General features: G+C 38.0%; 1 protein-coding gene across 2 annotated transcripts; it reads left to right on the plus strand.

Annotated features, from left to right (window-relative positions):
• The first annotated feature begins 46 nt into the window (after nt 1–46).
• On the plus strand, nt 47–9,204 carry ZBED5 (zinc finger BED-type containing 5). Of its 2 annotated transcripts, none has more exons than XM_081062987.1 (3): nt 47–250; nt 1,858–1,972; nt 2,845–9,204. In XM_081062987.1, the coding sequence occupies exon 3, from the start codon at nt 3,064–3,066 to the stop codon at nt 5,068–5,070; it is 2,007 nt and encodes a 668-aa protein (XP_080919113.1). In that variant the 5' UTR covers nt 47–250; nt 1,858–1,972; nt 2,845–3,063; the 3' UTR covers nt 5,071–9,204. The 2 variants fall into 2 exon arrangements, 1 of the variants encoding a protein (XP_080919113.1); XR_013994217.1 differs by having other exon boundaries at nt 59–250; nt 2,813–5,143.
• Nucleotides 9,205–21,235: the final 12,031 nt, after the last annotated feature.

Raw genomic sequence — 21,235 nt, forward strand, 5'->3', positions numbered from 1 at the left:
GCAGCGGAGGAGTCGCTCGTGCAGACTGTAAGTTTGGGTGCCCCAGGGTGCTAAATTTATCTTCAGACGAGCGACCGCGCCAGCCGCGAATCGGATCTCTTTGGAGGTGGCATGGGCGATATCCCCGAACTGAGAGCATCACCCTGTCCCCGAATCCTTCTTCCCTCTGTTTTATTTTTCATCCCCCCTCCTCCCTCCTCCCTCCAGTCCGCGACGACTGGCTCTTGACCCTGTTCAGGCCGCGGTGAAGGTGAGGACCGGAGCCGCCGAGGCGGCGGAGTGGTGCGCTCTGAAATGGCCGCTGCCTGGAGCTGTCTAAAATGGCGGCCGCAGGCTCAGCTGGGGGTCGCGGCGCTGCTCTGCAGCCCAGCCGCAGCGTAGACAGTTCGCTCCATCACTGATGGAGATGCAGTAGAAAGACGGTGTTGGGTGCTGAGACCTGTCCTTGTGGTGGTTAGCCGAGGCAACCGCCCGGGGACGCGAGAGGAGAGTTGTGTAGGCGAGGGCGGGCTCTGACAGGAAGCGAGCCCCCCACGTGGCGGTCTGCGGGCTTGGCGCACCTGTGACCAGGAGACGCTGAGGGACGGCTGGCCCGAGCCGCGCGTCGAGGGGACCGTTTCAAAACGCGTTTAGGTGCTGGAAGCGGTGACCTCCCCACCTCCCCCCCGGGCTTTGTCACTGAACTGCACTCCCAGCCGGCCTTCCTGCCCCTGAGGGTATTGTTCAAAGCGGGAAGCGCCTCAGGGAGCGGGCGAGGGGATGGCGCTACCTGTCAGTTTAACGGAGAGACGAAAGAGGCGTCTTTCGGCCCGTTGCCCACCTTTTCATGGAGTCCAGACTCTTTGTCTTTGAGAGATGTCCGGAAGCACCTCTCAAGAGCGGGGAATGAGGCCCTCCTTCCTGAAAACCAGCTTCCCACCTTCTGTATTTTCTGGCAGCCGAGGAGAGGGGTCCTCATCTTTTAGGTCAACCAGAAGCTCCACGGAGTTCTCCTTTTGCTAAATCCATTTCGGAACTTTGGAAACAGAATCTACTGCTCTTGCTCCCAATAATGTAGAAGTAGGGCTTTATGCTGCTGTCAGCTTGAGACCCTCCACTTTCTGGCAGTTGTGATCCATTGTAAGCCATTTCTCCCTGCACCACCCTGGTACCAGATATTTTCAGTGCTTAAGAAGTTAAAAGTATGTGGGGACACACAAGTAATGGCTAGGTATGTTGGGTCCTGCGGTCGAACTTGGGTTGGTCTTAATTCTTCACTTAAAAAAGCATGTTAACTTAGCGGGTGACTTAACCTCTCTGTGTCTCTTTGTTCATCTTTAAAGTAGGGTTATTGAGAGTCCCTGACTCTCAGGTTTGCTTTGAGGATTAAATGAGGTAATCTATCTTTGGGATTTAGCAGTCACTGGCACATTGTAAACAGTGATCACTCAGTGAACGTTAGTGACCTTGGTTATTGAAGGATACAAAAATGGTTATAGAAAAAAGGAATATTTCATGTAACACTTCCATGTATAGCTTGCTTCCATTTTAAATTACTTTCAGTGTTTAATTTTAGAGACAATTAAGGTGGTGTGGCTGTACTTTTAATAGTTAGGTTTAGGTTTTGAAAGTTTTTAGTGTATTTCTATGAAGTCAATGGGTGAGGAAGCGCCTCAAAACAATGAAATAACTAGGGTGTTAAACAGGATATTGCGTTTTTACTATGTTAGGGATCTTTTTTTCAGTCCAAGATCTGCATTGCAGTGAAGAATCATTTGCACTGCCTGGATCTAAAATAAATTATAATGGATGATTATCTTAGAGGTTTGTAGTTAGTGCTGCTTTTGCAGTGTCTAATTTTAATTTTTCTCATTCTAGGCTATTGGTTACTCCCCTTCCACCCTATCCCTTAATTTTATTCTTTTGAAGAGTCTGCATTTCAAGCTGCCAAGGTGGAGAGTGTGATTGCAGAAGGGAGTATTCCTCATTTCAGGTATCTTATCCTCTATAGCTATTAATAAGAAAACCATTTTGATTCAGGATCTAATGTGAGAATACAAATCTTACTCTAGCCAAATCATAAAGTTTCAATCAAAGTGACTATAATTAGATAGACACTAAATCCGTATGCCTTAACTTACAAAGCTAGTAGTATTCTTTAGATGTCCTAAAATTTTCATTACCCTTCGTTTTAATTATGCTTTTAAAAAATACATGAGGAATAATTTGGATAATATAAATATTTATATAATCTTAAATCCAGAGAAATAATTGCTAACTTTGTTTGGCCTGCAGTTTATTTTTTGATGTTAACATATAGTATTTATGATACAACAGAATTCTGTATCTTGCAAAACTTTAAACTGTGTGTTTTTAATATATCTCATTAGTTGCTAGCCTTGAAAGGAGCCTTCAGATGTATAGTAGTATCAATAATAAATGTATTTAATGTCAATACGCATCAGAAAGCTAAAAGAGATTCCAAGTTATCATGAGAAGGGGTTGGTAAATTATGGCCTATGCTGTCTGTTTTTGTAAATAGAAATTTATTGGAATACAGCTGTGCCCATTCTTTTGTGTATTGTCTATGGCTGCTGCCATGGTACAACTACAGAGTTGAGTTGCAACAGAGACCATATGGCCCTTTACAGAAAAAGTTTGCCAACCCCTGCCATGGGACATATTCTTCAAAGTCCCTTCCTTAAAAATATACTTAACAACTTCTCATTATTTCTTAGCCCTATAGTTCCCAAATTGTGTTTTATAGAATATTAATAGTTTTAATAGTTTATCTTAAAATGTAAGTTGAAGACTACTAAACTTATTTCTATAGCTTTTATTTTTATGTGATAATCTACCTTTAAGAAAAGGTGTGCCATACCTGAGAGCACCAAGAAGTCGCATGAGAGATCACCTGATACACGAACGTGTGATGTCCCATCTGCGCATTGAGGCATAGGCAGCATTTACAAATTAACTGATGTGTTGTTATATATCATCTCTTTGGTGATTGCTCGTCTCCTATGTATCCTGTCTTATAATTTTATCACATTTGTGATACTCAATGTTTATTCTAAACTAACCATGTTTTGTACCACAAATACATTGCCTATGGATCTATTGCTGAAACAAGGAAGTCTTAAACAAGAAGTAGAATCTTTTTGTTATCAAATTGTGTCTGAATCAAGTGATCAAAAAGTTGGAATATTACAAAGTGAAGATGAACAGTTACAGCCTTCAGTTTCTAAAAAATCAGAAGGTGAGCTCGCCAGAGTTAAATTTATGTCCAGTTCTAACAAAATAACAACATTTAGTAAGAAACCAAAAAGAAGAAAATATGATGAAAGTTATTTGTCTTTTGGATTTACTTACTTTGGAAATAGAGATGCACCTCATGCTCAGTGTGTGTTATGTAAGAAAATTTTATCAAATAGCTCTTTGGCCCCAAGTAAACTTCGAAGACATTTGGAAACTAAACATGCTGCATATAAAGACAAAGACATAAGTTTTTTCAAGCAACATCTTGATTCACCCGAAAATAATAAACCTCCAACACCTAAAATTGTCAATACAGATAATGAAAGTGCTACAGAGGCCTCCTACAATGTAAGTTACCATATAGCCCTGAGTGGAGAGGCTCATACTATTGGAGAATTGCTTATCAAGCCCTGTGCAAAAGATGTCGTGATGCGGATGTTTGATGAACAATACAGTAAAAAAATAGATGCAGTGCAACTATCAAACAGTACCGTTGCACGTCGAATTAAGGATCTAGCTGCTGACATTGAAGAAGAGCTTGTCTGTAGATTGAAAATTTGTGATGGGTTTTCACTGCAACTAGATGAATCAGCTGATGTTTCAGGACTTGCTGTGCTGCTTGTGTTTGTTCGTTATCGGTTTAATAAGTCTATTGAGGAAGACCTACTCTTATGTGAATCTTTGCAAAGTAATGCTACTGGTAAAGAAATTTTCAACTGCATCAACAATTTTATGCAGAAACATGAAATTGAATGGGAAAAATGTGTTGATGTTTGTAGTGATGCTTCTAGGGCAATGGATGGGAAAATTGCTGAGGCTGTCACCTTGATAAAATACGTGGCTCCCGAAAGCACCAGTAGTCACTGCCTATTATATAGACATGCACTAGCAGTTAAAATAATGCCTACATCTCTGAAAAATGTGCTAGATCAGGCAGTACAAATCATCAATTATATTAAAGCTCGACCACATCAATCCAGACTACTAAAAATTTTATGTGAAGAAATGGGTGCCCAGCATACAGCACTTCTTCTAAATACAGAGGTGAGGTGGCTTTCCCGAGGTAAAGTTCTTGTAAGACTTTTTGAGCTTCGTCGTGAGCTGTTGGTTTTCATGGATTCAGCTTTTCGGCTATCTGATTGTTTAACAAATTCATCTTGGCTGCTAAGACTTGCCTATCTTGCAGATATTTTTACTAAATTAAATGAGGTTAATCTGTCAATGCAAGGAAAAAATGTGACAGTTTTTACAATATTTGATAAAATGTCATCATTGTTAAGAAAATTAGAATTTTGGGCCTCATCTGTAGAAGAAGAAAACTTTGATTGTTTTCCTACACTCAGTGACTTTTTGACTGAAATTAATTCTACAGTTGATAAAGATATTTGCAGTGCTATTGTGCAGCACCTAAGGGGTTTGCGCTCTACTCTGTTAAAATATTTTCCTGTGACAAATGACAATAATGCTTGGGTTAGAAATCCATTTACAGTAACTGTTAAACCAGCCTCGTTAGTAGCACGGGACTATGAGAGTCTGATTGATTTAACATCTGATTCTCAAGTGAAACAAAATTTCAGTGAACTTTCCCTAAATGATTTTTGGAGTAGCCTAATTCAAGAGTACCCAAGCATTGCGAGGCGTGCAGTTCGTGTACTTCTTCCTTTTGCTACAATGCACCTGTGTGAAACAGGATTTTCATATTATGCTGCAACAAAAACGAAATATAGGAAAAGACTTGATGCTGCACCTCATATGCGGATCCGACTTAGCAACATTACACCTAATATTAAGCGGATATGTGATAAAAAGACACAAAAACACTGTTCTCATTAAAATTGAAGGGTTCTGCATGTCTCTTGATAACCAAATATAAGATGGAAATAAAAGATGATTTACTGTATCTCTGGCATTTTGGGGTGTTAAAAAATTATTCAAATTTTTTATATTTCTTAGATTTTAAGAAAACTAAAGAATCAAATATTTAAACATGTATTGATATTTCTTCACATTATAATTTCAAAGGATTCCATGGTCATAACTGGGAAATGTTTATTCACATGATAAAGCCCCAAGTCCTTAGTATAAACCCTATTTAGGATCTAATCACTACCTATCTTTCAAAGCTATGGCTCTGCTGCAGCCCACCAGTCACATGGAATTTCTTGCCATTCCCTAAACATACATATCACATTGTTTCATGCTTTCAGGTCTAAAACTGTCCCTTCCCCTTCTTCCTGACAAATTCCTATTTGCTTCTCATCACTTTTACTTATACCTTTCTATTTTGGCCTTATTTTTTGTGTCTGTTTGAACTACGAACTGCTTGGTAGTCTTAATGATTTCCAGTGTTAAAGGACTGACCTCTTATAGTTTCTTATCCAGCGCTACGTCTCCATTGTTGGCAAAAGGCTTTACTGAAGTAGATGCTTAATAAAGGAAAATATGTTGGTGAAGGTGAACAACAAAAATGGAATAGGGCATGGTGGCTTATATTTGTATATTCTGCACATTTACAGAATGCTACCCTTTGTTTTGAGGGGGCTCAGTTCCTCTATCACTTAGAAGTTACGCAGAAGTCACTAAGGAATGTCACAGATCTGATTCAAGCTGAACTATTTGGCGGGGTAGAAGGGAAGAAGTATGAACATTTTCAGATATTTGCTTTGTTTCTCAGTTTCTATATATGTTATTGCAAATTCCATACACTGTAGTCAAAATTAATAAGGCTTCACTGTACTTGAAGATGATTAGACTTGAAACTTCTATCAATTTATTTTTAGAATATTATGAAAATTTTCTGACATTCCTGTCTCTAGGCTTCTTTCTCCATTTCACATCACACAACACAGCTCAACTCGGTGTTAAATATTTTGTGTACTCCTGTAATCAAGAGCTACTGCAGATAGCCATTTAATCTCACTTATTCAAACCTATCTTCCATTTAGTGGCATAGGAGCACCTCTATTATGAGGCAGAATGTGGTAGAATCACTAGGTTCAGGCACCTGCTCCACTGCTCAACTAGCTGTTTAACACTGGGCAATTGAGCCTTTCTGAACCTCAATTATCTCATCTGTAAGATTATGATTATGCCTTCTTTAACGGGTTATTATCATTAAATGAGAATGTATAAAAAACTAACAGTGGTTGATCAGGAATAGATATGCAACATATATTAATTCCCTGCCATATCCATCTATGTCCCAGTTAAACTTCACTCCACACTCATATTTCTAGCCTTGAGTTTTTATTCTCTGGAAACTCAGTAGCCCTCCAGGTGATAGTAACTGACTTAACCTGAGGCAGCAAAATGAAGCATTTCTAGCCCAGGGTTTTTCTCCTCTTGTCACGTTAGGCACTTATTTATCTGGCAGACACCTTACTAGATCCCGTATGTTACCTATAATCTTTACAACAATCCTGAGGGATATGTAATTTTTTGATTTGCCAGGGGTCACACAAGAAGTAGCAGAACTTAGTTTAAAATGGGTCTTTTCCAAAGATAGTGCTTTTTGCAGTTATTATTGCCTTTCAAGTTTTTCTAAGCATCAAATAGTGACTTGGGAGGTTAGTTAAAACTTCCTACTAAAATCTGGACGTTTCTTTGAAATTCTGTGTTTTTTTCCTTTAGATTCAACCAAAATTTGCTGTCTACTTCAAAATAAGCTTATTTTAATACAAAAATGTATAAAAACGGGGATTGAATTGCTATCAAGTAAAATTCTCCAAAAAGATTCATCATCATAAGTCATACATGCAATACTTTTTGCCAACTAATCCCAGAATTAAATCTACTCTAGTTCGAAAAGCATGTATAATGTCATAATGTCTATGTTTGACTGATACCATGAGTCTGACAACTAGACCCCTTATATGATTGCTGTACCTGGGCCCTTCATTAGGTCGTCTCTCCAGGATTTCAGCCTCTAGAGATATAAGACCTCTTGACCTTTCCAATTTTCCCCTAACCTCTAAAAGTCTAGATTCCTGCATTTAAACCCAAGTATGTTGACTGGGACCCTGCTATCTGCTACTAGGTCTCTTTAATGCTGACAGTACCCAACCTGGTTCTTGATGCCAACTTCTCACCTCTCAGGATTAACCTATGGATATCATGCACAGCTAGTGAGTGGAATTTTAGCCCCGGAAGGTGGGTCTCGTACCCACTGGATGTTTAGTGCCAGACAGCAACTTACTACCGTTTAGTGCCAGACTGCAACTTACTACCTTAACCTGCAGTTACCATGACTGAACCCCAAGAGAAGATCTTTTTCTTTACGTTTAAACCCTACCTGCCCTTCAGAATCGGCTTTTAAATAAAACCAAAGCAAACAAAGTCTTGAGCACTGTCACACTCCCTTTTGTACTTTCAAAGCCCTTTGGTTACCCTTTGCCAGTGTTCTCTAAGGCTGCAAATACTAGAAACACTATATGGAGCTAGAGGGAAGCTTTTGATAAACACTCACACAAAAGAGAAAACAAAAACAAAACTCTTAAGGAAAGAAATGAGTGGCATTCTACTTAACAATAGAAGAGATAGTGGGGACTAGATATTCTCATGGCACCCTCAAATGACAGCTACCCTTCCTGCCTGTGCATGAAACAGTAAATTCTTCTAATGTGTCCAACCCAAAAGGACTTTCCCAGTTTTAATCCCTATATTTCAAGCAATTGAAATTGCTTTTATTTCTTAATGAGGATTTTTTCCTATGTCAATATTGCCCTATTACCATACATACTTAAATATACAAATTATAATCTCTTGTAGCTAAGACTTTTTTTGAATCCTTCATAGAACTTGGCAAATTTCTAATCATACAAAAATTGTTCAGTGAATCAACTCCCTAGCTTAACACATCAAGTATTTATATGAAATACAGTTCGTTCTATAACATGAAAATTAGCTTCAAAATCGTTAGCCTAACTTAAACATATAAGGCAGTCACTTGCCTTTCAAAGACTTCAACATTTCTTTAATCTCCCGTTGCCTTAAAAATGCAATTTTATTCCCCAAAATATAATGCACCTGTAACTCTTGAATCTATCAGCTATATAAATCTAGGTGCCTCTGAAATTTAAGCATGTTATTTCACCTTTTAAAGTTATTATAACTGCACTGTTGATTAATATAATAGAAGGAATTCTGAAGCAGGTGTCAAGAGACTTGTGTTCTACAGCTAATTAACTGCCTTAGATAAATTCATCCCCTCTAGGCCTTAGTTTCTTCATTTATTAAATGAAAGGGGTTGTATTTTTAGAATGAACCCTAAAGTTCTTGTGAAATAAGATAAAAATTTAAACCTAAATAAAAATTAGAGTGATTGTAAGATGTGTTCAGTTATTTGAAATATAAATGGTTTTTCCTTAGAAGCCAAGCTTTTTCAGTGAGTCTTTTACCATAATAATTTCCATCAACCAAATGATAAAATATAAATTTCCTCATCATGGATACTTATTGGATGGAAGAAATGAAGTGCTTTTTCAGAACGGAGATGTACTTTGAAACTTAGGAAACATTAAGAAAACTAAAATGTTTGGTTATGACTATATTAAAATCCCATATAGATTAAATAATAACTGAAATGTCAGGCAAGTTGCATTGTAAATTGCTATTTCCCCAGCATCTGTTTTCCTCTCCCCAATCATACCCTGATTTCCTTTCAAGTATCTTGTTCTTCCCCTGCATAATCCATGTACTTAAACAAAACCTGACCCCACTTCAACATTGAGTTTTGTCTAGCATAGTAGCTTTCAAGCCATTTTTTAAACTTAATTCACAAGAAACATTTTACATTATAATCCAGATGTGTATATGTATGAATATAAAATTTTTCATAAAGCAGCACTCACCATATGTGCAGTGCAATCTCAAATCAATTTAGTTTTTTAAATGATGATTAAGACCCATTCATGATTCATTCTTGCGTTATGATACACCAGTTTGAAAAACACTGGTGAATATAATGCCATTGCCCTTAAAAAAAAAAATTGGTCAGGAACCTGGATCTTCATCTATGAAGGCATATTATTACTATGGCCACAGGAATAGCATGTGACCCAATACAGGCTAGTGAAAAACAAGGGTAGTATTATAGGGGCTTTCAGAAAAGTTGGTTTTCCTTACTCTTAAGGAAAAGATAAATGTCCTGTATACTTGAGAGACCTGGAATTGCTGCAGCTCTCTAGCTGTCAGCATGGGGATAAAGCTAACAGGAAGACAGAGCCAAAAAAAGATTAGTGAGAAATTAAACCAGAACCCTGATTGAACCACACTTGATCACTATCCCGCCTTTAATTTTTTAGTTACCTAGGCCAGTAAATGCCCTTTATTGTTTACAAGAGTTTACACTGGGTTTTGTATTACCATAAGCAAAATCATCCTAACTAATGTAGGGGTCTAAAGGGAAAGCAGTATAAAAGTGTAATTTATTGGTAAACTTAGCTGCAGTGATGAGTACCATCCCAAACTAAGTCTGATCTCTGGTTATTCAGCCATCTACCATAGTGTTATCATTCAAAACTCCGCCACTGGTAATATTTTATAGACCGAAGGCTAAATCAGCACATATTTTGACAATATTGATACCATTAAATGCCATTTATTTCTCTTAGTAGAAAAATTGGATGATACGTAGATTTTAGTTAATAGCTTTGGCTGGACTAATGAAATCAGGTATCTAACTCAAATTAGAAATTAACCTTGAAGAAAAAAAATGGGGAAAAAACGAAAAAAATTAACCTTGAAAACAAAGCTGTTCATTTTTCCTTTAATTTGTTGAAGACCCTGATAAATCTGATGAAATTTTTTAAAAATTAGTAAGTCACATGCTTTGCAGGGGAAATAATCAGCCACGAATAGTTTAAGTAGTCCTCTATCTTAAAAGTTGCTTTCTGTCAAAGTTGTAAACAAGTTCCCTAACAGATTGTCTTAACTTCTCAGAAGAGTTATGTTGACAAGGCAAAATCTTATATCACAGTTAGCATGACTTTCTTTACAAATACCTTTGAGCAAAATAAACCTTTTCCCAAACAAGCTGGGACTTCAAGTTTAAAGCGATGACCTAAATGCCTACATCTGACTCTACCTCCCTAAAATTCTATAAATATGGTGGTGGTAGGGGGAACATTTAGATTAAATCCATAGTAATACTAAGAAACAAAAAGGAGTAAAGAATTCACTCTCAGAGAATTTACGTTCAGGTGGGAAAGACAAACTAGTGCTATGAAGAAAATAAAACAGATTAATGTTAGAGTAATGAAGAGTGTTAACTGACTTAATCTGAGAAGGTCCCTTCAAGAAAGTGACATTTGAGCTGAAGCCTGAATGATAAGGAGCCAGTTAAGGAGCCAGTCAAATGAAGATCGGGGAAAGAATATTCCAGGTAGAGAAAAGGAAAGTGCAAGCGTCCTGATACAGAAGAACCTGGTGTGTTTGAAGAATAGAAACATTAGAATGTCTGGAATAAAGAGCACTATGAGTATGGTAGAAATTGTCAAAGAGGAACCAGATTACATAGGGTATTAAAGGCTAACATGAGTTTGGGTTTTATTTCAAGTACAGTAGGAAGTCAGTGTGGTTCTCAAACAAGAGAACAGAGTAGGAATGAGGTTACCACCTCCAAGGGGTGCATGTAAATGTGTGAGGGCATCAAGGGGAGAGCTTTATAATGGGTGTTTTAGATCTGTTAGTACAGCTATAACATCTACTCATATAGACTCTCTTGAAGAGCTGAAAGATTAGATGACACTGGGGCCTTCATTACTTCTAAGGAGACCCAGAACTTCTGAGGCCCAGTTCTGAGACCCAGAACTTCCAACTTCCACGTTGGAAAATGTGCATATTAATTGAAAGGTTCTCCATCTGCATTCTTAAGAGCAGGGAACATACATTGGACCTCTGTATCCCATATGATACCACATTAGACTCTTTGTGGCACAGTTTTGTGGCACAAATTTGACAACTATCTAAATTTGGAGCATGCAAAATATAATGGTGATTATCTTTTGTAATAAGAAAATGTAGTACATTAAACAAAGGCCCATGATCTATAAAAATGTCCAGATTTGGCTTTCAGTATGTTTTATTGAGTAAAGGGCTGACTGTTGAGTCTCCAAGCCTCTTCTAACTCTTCAAGTTGGCTGCTGCCACCATGTCCTTTTGGCTGCCGTAACTCTTTCCCACTGTTCCTTTGTCCTCAAGGAAGAGGATCCCAGAATTCTTAGTGAGTAGAGGAGTAAAAGGGACTCAACTCTTGGAAATTTCACTGTTGGAATTATTTTTTTACTTAATTTTTCAACTTCCTTCACCAGATGATTTGAAGACTTCATATAAAGCAGTAGCCCTAGCTCCCTACCCAAAATATGTAAGGGAAACTGGTCTGATTGCTGCAACACTGGGTTGACTTGGAATGACAGATTAAAATTTTATTCCAACGCTTTTTTCCATTCTACTAAATATGTTAAAAATCACTCTGGATGTCCAGAGCACTTCACAGGTGTTAAGCAATTAATTCTGCAGTAGGTTACATAATCATGTTACAGCTATGGAAAAATTAATTGCCTAATACTTAGGATGTACTTTGGGTTTAGAAAAGGACCTTTAAAATGCAAAATGTTATTTTCGCTATTCTACATCTGCAAATGAAAAGATTAGACATCATTTCTTATAAGAACTAAAAAGTCATGGAATATTGTCAAAGCCTCAAATGTTTTCAGACTTAAAAGGCTCCCAGGGTCACTCAGCAATGTTCATTCACCATTTTTTTACTCAACCACGCTGTTTTAAGAGGCAGTCATTAAAGATTGCTCTAGAATATACCTACCTTACCAGCAATTCACTTTTCAAGTACCTGTCAGAGCTTTTATTAAATATACATAGAGTAGTCCCCCTTATCCGAGGGGGATACATTTTAAGTCCCCCAGTGGATGCCTGAAGCCACAGATGGTACTGAACCCTATATATACTGTTTTCCCTATACATACATACCTATGATAAAGTTTAATTTATAGATTAAGCGTAGTAAGAGGTTAACAACTATATAATGGAACAAATTATAAGTATACTGTAACGTTACGTGAATGTGATCGTGCTCTAATACTTTACTGCAGTCACCCTTGTGATAATATGAGATGATAAAATGCCTATATAATGAGATGCAGTGAGGTGAATGACAGGCCTTGTGATGTAGCATTAGGCTACTACTGACCTCTGATATGTCAGAAGGAGGATCATCTGCTTCAGTTGATCCTGGATCATGGATCCATGATGATGTTGATGGTTGGATGTCAGGAGCAGACGATGTCGACGGTTGGAGAAGTTTAATATTTTTGGATCACAGTTGACCACGGAGAACTGAAACTGTAGAAAGTGAAACCTTGGATAAGAAAGGACTACTGTATAACACATCAGAGCACCATAAAATCGATAAAACAGCTGTCATCAGGAACTATGCCAACATCCTTTTTCAGGAAGGCTTTGGAAAGAATATTTTTTCTGATAGTCAAACTCAGAAAACAAGCTATTCTCGAAGCTTCAGTGTCTAGTCAAATACAACAGAGCTCTAGCTTGTTGTGGGCTTGAAGTTCCGAGTCTTACTAATTTTACAAGAAAATGACTTCCAATTAGGTTCTCACAGTATGCAGCACTCCTTAAAGTGTGCAACACCAATAAACTGTACCTAGTCTATTTTTGCTTAATTTTGTACTCAAAATAAAAAGCACACTTTCATCAACTAAACTTTATGCTGAAACATGACAAATGTATAGAGCTTATGAAACGAAGGGCTGAAGTTCAAGACACAAACCCTGTTACGAAAATCAGTAAATTGTTTGATGTACATATGGAGCATTTATCTAGTATTTAGCCAGTCAAATACTGAAACAAGCATGCCTCTGCCTTGTATTACATCACATGCTATTGCTAGTGAAATTTAGTTACATCAGGACAAAGTTGATGATAAAATAAACATTGATTTCCTAAGTCATAAAGTATTAAAAACACACTAATCCAGAATTAACATAGAAATTAATAATAAAATGTTTAAACTCTTATTTCCAATTTTATAGTAAAAGAAGGACTATAAGCTCCATGAGGGCAGAAACTTTGACTGACTTATTCACCTTCGTATTCTCTGGACCTAGAATAATGCCTGACACCTAATAGTTTATTAAATAAGTGTTGAATTAACATGGTAATGATGGGAAAAGACTAAGTTCAAATCTCAGTTCTGACACTTTTTAGTTGTAGCAGCTTGGACGTCCCTTAAGTTTTCTGACTCTCAGTTTCTTTATCTGTAAAAGAGGAATAATTTATTCCCTATTTTCCCAATGTTATTTTTTTCAACACTACCAATCAAATCAAAATTCTCAGTGGACACTCTTACAATTCAATTCAGTTCTAAGAAGAAAGTGAAATTGTATCTGTGACCACCCCTGCTTCAGACATCAATAGCAAGTCCAAGTCACCTCTGCCTCTCTGACTGAATGGCTATGTAGATCGGACCTGTAGATCTGGTGTGTGGGTACAACACACCAGCTGGCTTCATCAAAGTGAGCAAGGGAGAGAGTGCCAGAAAGAGACGTTACAAACTTTTATAATCTAATTTTGGAAGGGTTATCCCATCACTTTTCTTGTGTTCAATTCATTAAAAGCAAATCGCTAGAGAACCAAGATGCAGGCTCTCAACAGACACCAGCTCTGCTGGCACCTTGATCTTGGACTTCCCAGCCTCCAAAAGAACGATGAAAAATAAACTGTTGATTATTTTAAAAGGAAAAACGAAGAAGGAAAAAAAACAAAGATCCAGCCCACACTCAGGAGGAGAGGGTATTACACAAAGGCATGAATACCAGCAGGTAGAGATCATGGTGAGCCATTTTAGAAGGCTGCCTCCCGCACTCACAAAGTGTTCAAGTTGCTTATCCAGTTTTACAAAGCTAATAAATAGCAAACCTGAGATTCCAAATCACATCTGCCTGACTACAAAACCCTGTGTTTCCATCTATGACTTTTCTCCCAATGAATACATAGAAATAATGGAGAGTTATCGTAAATTTGTCTAAAATAAATCTAAAGTGTTAAAAATCCATTTATTCTCTAGGATAGAATAAGCCATTTCCACCCTAATTGTTTTTCCTAGGATTGTTCATCCTAATCATTTTCTTCATATGTAGATAGGACAAGTTAAACCTTTTCCATTCTTGGTCAATGCATGGTACTTGTAAATTCCAAATTTTAGTGATACCAGCATTTGTATTTTTTTAAAAGCATGCAGAGTATAAATTACCTCTCAGCAAAACCATCTAAAGAAAATAATCTGGTGGATACACCAGTGTTACTAATAGATTTGAAGAGCATAACTTGCATTTGTTAATTCAGTTTAGTAGGGAAAGACATTTGTAAATAACAAAGGTGTATACAGGAGCTACAGAAATTCAGAAAAAAAATACGGTTAAAGAAATATGAATCAAAGAAGAAGAAAAAATACTTTGAGTTTTGAAGTATGAATCAGAGTTTACCAGGTCACCAAGGCACAGAGTTGTTAAAAAAAACAAACAAAAAAACATGGCCCAAGATTATTGGAGCCCAAGATTACCAGCAGATTTGGAATGCTGAGGATTCCCTGAAAGTCAGAGGGCAGATGGGATCACATTGGCAGAGCAAGAGTCAGACCAAGCTCAGAGGCAATAGATACAGAGTTGGGAGTGTAAGGGTGGAGGAAGGGCCGAACATCTTAACCATAAAGGGCAACCATAAAGGGTAAGTGTTTGAGGAATGGAATTTGAAAACTCTAGCTGTGTTGGCTTCTTCCACCATTGACCCTTCAAAGCTAAGAGTATCCTGGAATGGTATTTGCCCCTAGGCTGGTACAGTAACTAGACACTTAGGGCAGATAAGCCAGGTAGTACCCTATGTGGCTGCATCTAGGAAAGGAATCCTAATTTCACACCCAGAATATTAGTCACTGCCATACCCTGTCCAGGATTACATTGAATCCCACCCCTCAATCTCCAGAGAAAACTGTGATAAATAGAAACAGTGACATGTGTACAGGAATACCAAGATGAGAACAAAATCAAGAACCACCAAATACCCAAGGAAGACCAATACCGTGAAAGGGTGACATCAATCAGCAAATAAAAGAACACCCAAGCAAATAGTTATTAAACAGAGGAGGCTCTTGGAAACAATTATTTAGTGAATACTGGGTGTAGTATCGGGCATTGTTCTAAGCACATTTACATGTATTTTTTAAAATTTAATATACAGAATATCCCCAGAAGAATGTGAGAGAATATTGCATCTAACTTTTATATAAAAAAATTATTCAAAGATTGTTAAAAGATGGTTTAAACAACAAATGGACTTTGATGAAGAGCAAATTAGCAAAACTGGAAGAATAAGCTGAGGAATTACTCCAAAAGAACCAAGATACCGGGGGAGAGGTGATTTAAGAAACATTAAGAAACAAGATAAACCCAGAGATTCCAGTATCTTTCTCATTCCAAAGAAGAGATAAGACAGAATTTTAGGGAAGCAAAATTGAAGAAATGATAGAAGAAAAATTCCTGATATGACTAGTGTAATTTAGAATATTTAATGTCATTTACATTAAGAAGAAAAACAACAATCAAACATGTAAGTACACCTTATTTTTTATTGCCCAGTTGCATCTAAAACTTCACATTTTACTTTATGTATTTCTAAATTATATATTCTGTATGTTTTCATGGTAATTGTGCTTTTTTTAGCTTTTTATTTTGAAATTAATTTAGACACAGGAAAGTTACAAACATAGTACAAATGCCCTTCACCTAGGTTCCTATGATGTTAACATCTTGTATAAACATAGTATAATTATAAAAATAAATTAACTTTAGTAAAATATCATTAACTAAACTACAAATATACCTTATATAAACTAGTCAATGGGAATGATTAACATATATATTAATAGACATATACAAAATAGAACAAAAGAGATGAGTAGCTACTACATCCTCATTTCTACAATTGGTCTTCAGGATCTGTTTAACCATCGTCAATTCCATATTCATTTTACCAGCCTCCACAGCTGGTTGAGGTTTTCACATGATGTGGTGGTCTTCATTCCTGAGGAGTGAGTCTTTGGTTCTGCTTGAATTGGATTGCTATAGTCTCCTATTAATTTTTACCACTGTACATGGCAAACTAGTATGTGACAAAGCATCCCTGGGGTTCGAGACATTCCCGTCCTTGTTCCCATTATGTAGCAACAATCAGATTTCCCTTTGATATCAAGGATTAATCATCCCAGACAATAGTGTAACCTCTTTTTTTTCCTATTGTTCCAATGTCAACTAATAGTATAAACTTCCAGTTAAGTGGAACCCTTGTTGGGTTTTCTGGGGAGAGCACTCCTCCCTTGAATACTTACACCTTTAAATGCGCAAAACTCAAAGTTGTTGGGATGGAAGGCAAACCATTTTATGAGTGGATCACTATGTATAGTAGTGGAAAGTATCTCACTCCTGGGTTCCCCAGCTTACGTATTGTCGATACGGGAGAAACAGCACTCTATGTTGGTTGTTGGTTGTTCACAGGAGTTGGCAAACTTTCCTGTGAAGGGCCAGGTAGTATATTCCAGGCTTTAAAGACCACATATGCTATCTCACATATTCATTATTTTTGTTTACAACCTTTAAAAAATGTAAAAGCCATTCTTAAAGGCTATACAAAAACAGGATGTGGGCCAGGTTTGGCCCTCAGACTGCTAATCCCTGCTAGAGGATGATACCCTAACTTTGCAAAATGTTCCCTTCCTGCTGGTCCAAAACACACACACACACACACACATATACACACCACATAGTTTTACTCCAGCAAACAGTTGTGTGTCCCTTTGAGGAAAGGTTGAGAGAAAGATTTACACATACTTTCAATGCTATCACAAGGTCTTTTCTCAAAGGTACCTAGCATACTCTGTATTCAAGGGCCCCTGGATGTGTGAACTTCCCAGGACTAGGAAATGGGTGAAGGCTATTACTTTTAGTGGTATCTCTAATCAGGCCTTTATTTTCCCAGCCTAGAGTTTGTTGAACCACATAAATAAGTCCTCAGTGAGCTACTCATCTATTTTAGTACTGGAAACCATGATCAATTCAGCACCACCAAAGATCTCTGTAGGTCAAACATTTTAGTTACCACTCTGAAACTACTTTGCATTGATAATTGTGCCCACTGTGTCTCTGGCAGTTACGTTCTCTCTGGCCTCTGTCACCTCAGGGTCCCTCACCATCACTGAAATTAGAAATTCCATTTCAGTGCAACACATGCAACCTTTATCCCCAGAGGACAGTCATTACAGTGATGTCCTCATCTATTTCTTCATGCTGTAGGGTGATGAGAAGGTGTGCTCTAGGCCCTTTCTGGGAACATAGTTAAGGGTGGATGATCCAATACAAATAACAGCCTTCTTCAGTATTGCTGTTTTTACAAATCATTGGAGCTTGTCTTTTAACACTATGTCAAGAAATGTATGGCAACCCAACTTTATTTAGTTTCATTTACCAGTTGAATCATTTTTAATTAACTTAGCATAACTAGACCACTCCTAGATACCTGAATTTGTACTGACTCCAAAATATCTGGTAAGTATTATGTTATCAATAAATTTTTCTTTCCTTGGTCTTACACCCTCAGAAGCTATTCCTACACATATTCCCCAGCTTTTTGCTAATGCAATTAAGCAAAATCTTGCCATTCTTCTGGCAAGTAATCTTTCTCTTCTCACATTTACTTTGAAATTGGTCCCCGAGAGCATGCTAGGATCTGACTCAATTTATACGTTTGGAGTTAGTGAGAGGAGCCAAGTGGGGAAAGGAGGAAAAATTGGTATCCCTGTGCAAGATAAGACCTGCATTATCTATTATTGCGTAATAAACCACCTAAAATTTAGCAACTGAAAATGACAAAGCATTTCACACAGAGTCTGTAGGTCAGGAATCTAGAAATGGCATAGCTGGGTGGTTCTGGCGCAGTTTTCTCTCATGAGGTTGGTGTCAAAATGTCAGCTGGGGCCACAGTTATGTGAAGGCTTGATGAGGCTGGAGGATCTACTTCCAAGATGGCTCACTCACATACCTGGCAAGTTAGTGCTGGTTGTTGGCTAGAGGCCCCAGTTCCTTTGCCATGTGGACTTCTCTATAGTGTTGCTTGAGTGTCCTCACAACATGGCATCTGGCTTTCCCCAGATCTAACAGCAAAGTGGAAAGTACAATATCTTTTATGAGCTAGCCTCAGTAATCACACACTACCATTTCTGCAATATGCTATAGGTTACACAGGTCAGCCCTATTCTTTGTAGGAGGGGATTACACCAGGGCATTTAATGCTGAGAGGTTCGAATCACTGGGGCCTTCTTAGAAAATGGTTACCATAAGGTTTTCAAGAAAGGTTAAGACCAGCCTCATCAGAGGAAGAAGGGGGCTACTTCTGCAGACAAGGGACATTCAGTGGAGTTTGGCAGCACAGGACACCACTTTTAGAGTACCATTCTTTTACAGTTAGTACCCTAATTTCCACATCAGAGATCAAGTGAGGCTGTTAATTCTACCTCTGTAGTAATCTGGTGTTTTACTGAAGAAGATTCTGCTTCTAATTTTTGGTGTGTTAGATCTGTGGCTACAGAAGATAAGGTATGTTTTCAGGGCAGTCATTGAAAACCCCGGCTTTTCTAAACGTGCCCTATGCTAAAAATTTGAAATCTTGAACCTATAATTTTCTTTACATTTTCTAGCACAGTTAGAAGCGACCAGTACAGTCCCTGCCCTGTATTTCTTGTGCCTTCCATAGTGGTCTAACTCAGCAGCCAGTTGGTTCACTAGAGCCTTGCCTTTCATAGGCTCTTCATTACAAATGATAATTTTTTTAAAGCAAAAAAGTGGAATCTATTTTCTTATGCAACTGACAAGATAGACAGACTTGGATCCAGTGACTCAAATTATGTCAGAAAGATTCTCTCCCTTCCATCTCTTGGCTCTGCTTTCCTCTGTTTTCTTTATTCCCAGGGAGACTCTCTCCATGTGATGGTAAAGGTGGTCTCTATCTTACATTTTACTAATTTAGCAATCCACAGGTGATAATTTAAATACTGTTTCTCCACTGCTTATCATGGGCTACCAGCCTCTAGTAATAGTAACCAGCTATTCACCACCTTCAGATATATCCAGGTCAGATAACTCATCCCACATTCCCATTTCCTGGAAAGTCAGGTGTCTACAACGTTTCTTATTACTGCATCAATCAGTGTTCATTGCACAACACAGAATCCAGTCTAGTTTAGGTACAAAGAGATTTAAAATAAGGAATCGAGTGTTTACAAAATCATTGAGAGGCCTAGAGAAGCAAAGTCCAACTTTTTGGCACAACCTCCTGCCCTCACAACCACTATTTCTATGCATGATTAGAACAGTCCCCTCTACCGTTGCTGTAGGAAGATGCTGCCACTGTTGCTCACTGCAGAAGTGCATTCCCGCTGCTGCTGCTGCTGCTACTGTTTACAGGAAATGGCTAGCTCCAGAGTCACAAGTATTACCTCTGCCAGATCCACACAAATGAATTAGATCCCACGTTATCTTTCCTAGCTCCTCACATGGCACCGTTCTGAATTCATTTCTCACAAGATACATCGAACTGGATCACATCTGGAGTCCTAATTGAAAAAGGACTGGGAAATGTCACTAGCTTTCCAACTTTTTCAAATTAGAAACAGCCCCCATTATTTTGTTCACATTATTATTATTATTATTATACTCTAGAATTGTTAGTTGTATCTGCTATGTTAGAATGAGATTCTTTAAGAAAGGATAAAATTTTATTCATGTTTAGGATACCCAGCATTTAATAAAGCATTAAAATGTCTTCCTTATTTCATATGTTTAACTTTGGAGTTAGAAAAGTTATCTAGTCTAGCTCCCTAATACTTATGAATCAGCCCAAAGCTAAAGGAGATGAAGTTTCACATCGGTTTCTACCTGCCCTAGTTCACGGCTCAACCTGCTCATCTCCTATGGTATAGTATATGTTCACACAATAGTACCTTAGATCCCTGATAGATGTTTAAGTAGATTTTTATCTCCCCTTTGAGTGAGACTTAGCATGGGATTATCGTCCCTCTTCAGTTAGCACAGAAATAGTTATGTAGACCTAATCATTGGACACTCACCCCCATATGTCTCATACTGAAAGGGAAGTTTTTGCCTGACATTCTGGAGTCCAAGATCCCCCTTCTAGATACTAGTAATGTAATCTTGATGCCAACTATTTATCTCATCAGATCCAACCCATCTTGGCTACCAAATCTCTCCTGTATTGCTGAACCTCCCTCAGCCATTAGCCAGGCTCAACATGGTGGCAGAGTCTAATGCAGTGGTTCTCAACTGGAGGATAACTTTTGCCTCCTAGGAGACATTTGGTAATGCCAGGAGACATTTTTGGTTGTCACAACTTGAGGGAAATGTTGCCATTGGATGTAGTGGGTAGAGGGCAGGGATGCTGCTAAATACACGGAAGACAGCCTCCTATAACAATTATCTGGCCCAAAATGGCAATAGCGATGAGGTTGATAAATCCTGGTCTATTTTTAAACCCCATTCTTGTACACTAAGCCCTGTCTTGGAGTGTCATAACTCACCAGTAAGTTCCAAAACAGCATCTCCAACCTAACACCATCCCTATCATTCCTGCCCATAGCAACTCCTTGCTCTGCCTTCTGTAAGGCTTTATTCATTTACAGGCTCCTAACAGCCTTCTTTTATTTCTTCTATGTTTATATATTGTCTCTCCCACCAGGTTATGAGCTCTTCAGGACAATATTCCCATCTCCCACATTCTATAGCCCTGTTGTGTGTAACAATTTTAATTAATCCCTAAAAATAATAAAAGCCTTGATTCAGACCAAAGCTTTCAGAACACTCCCACTCTCTGGACAAAGGCCCAGAAAGGAAAAAAAAAAAATAGG

This window comes from Rhinolophus hipposideros (genome assembly GCF_964194185.1).
Source record: "Rhinolophus hipposideros genome assembly, chromosome: 10".
Lineage (NCBI taxonomy): Eukaryota > Metazoa > Chordata > Mammalia > Chiroptera > Rhinolophidae > Rhinolophus > Rhinolophus hipposideros.

Excerpts from the sequence above, each read along its gene's own strand:
- ZBED5 (XM_081062987.1), top strand. The coding sequence starts at position 3,064 with ATGTTTTGTACCACAAATACATTGCCTATGGATCTATTGCTGAAACAA.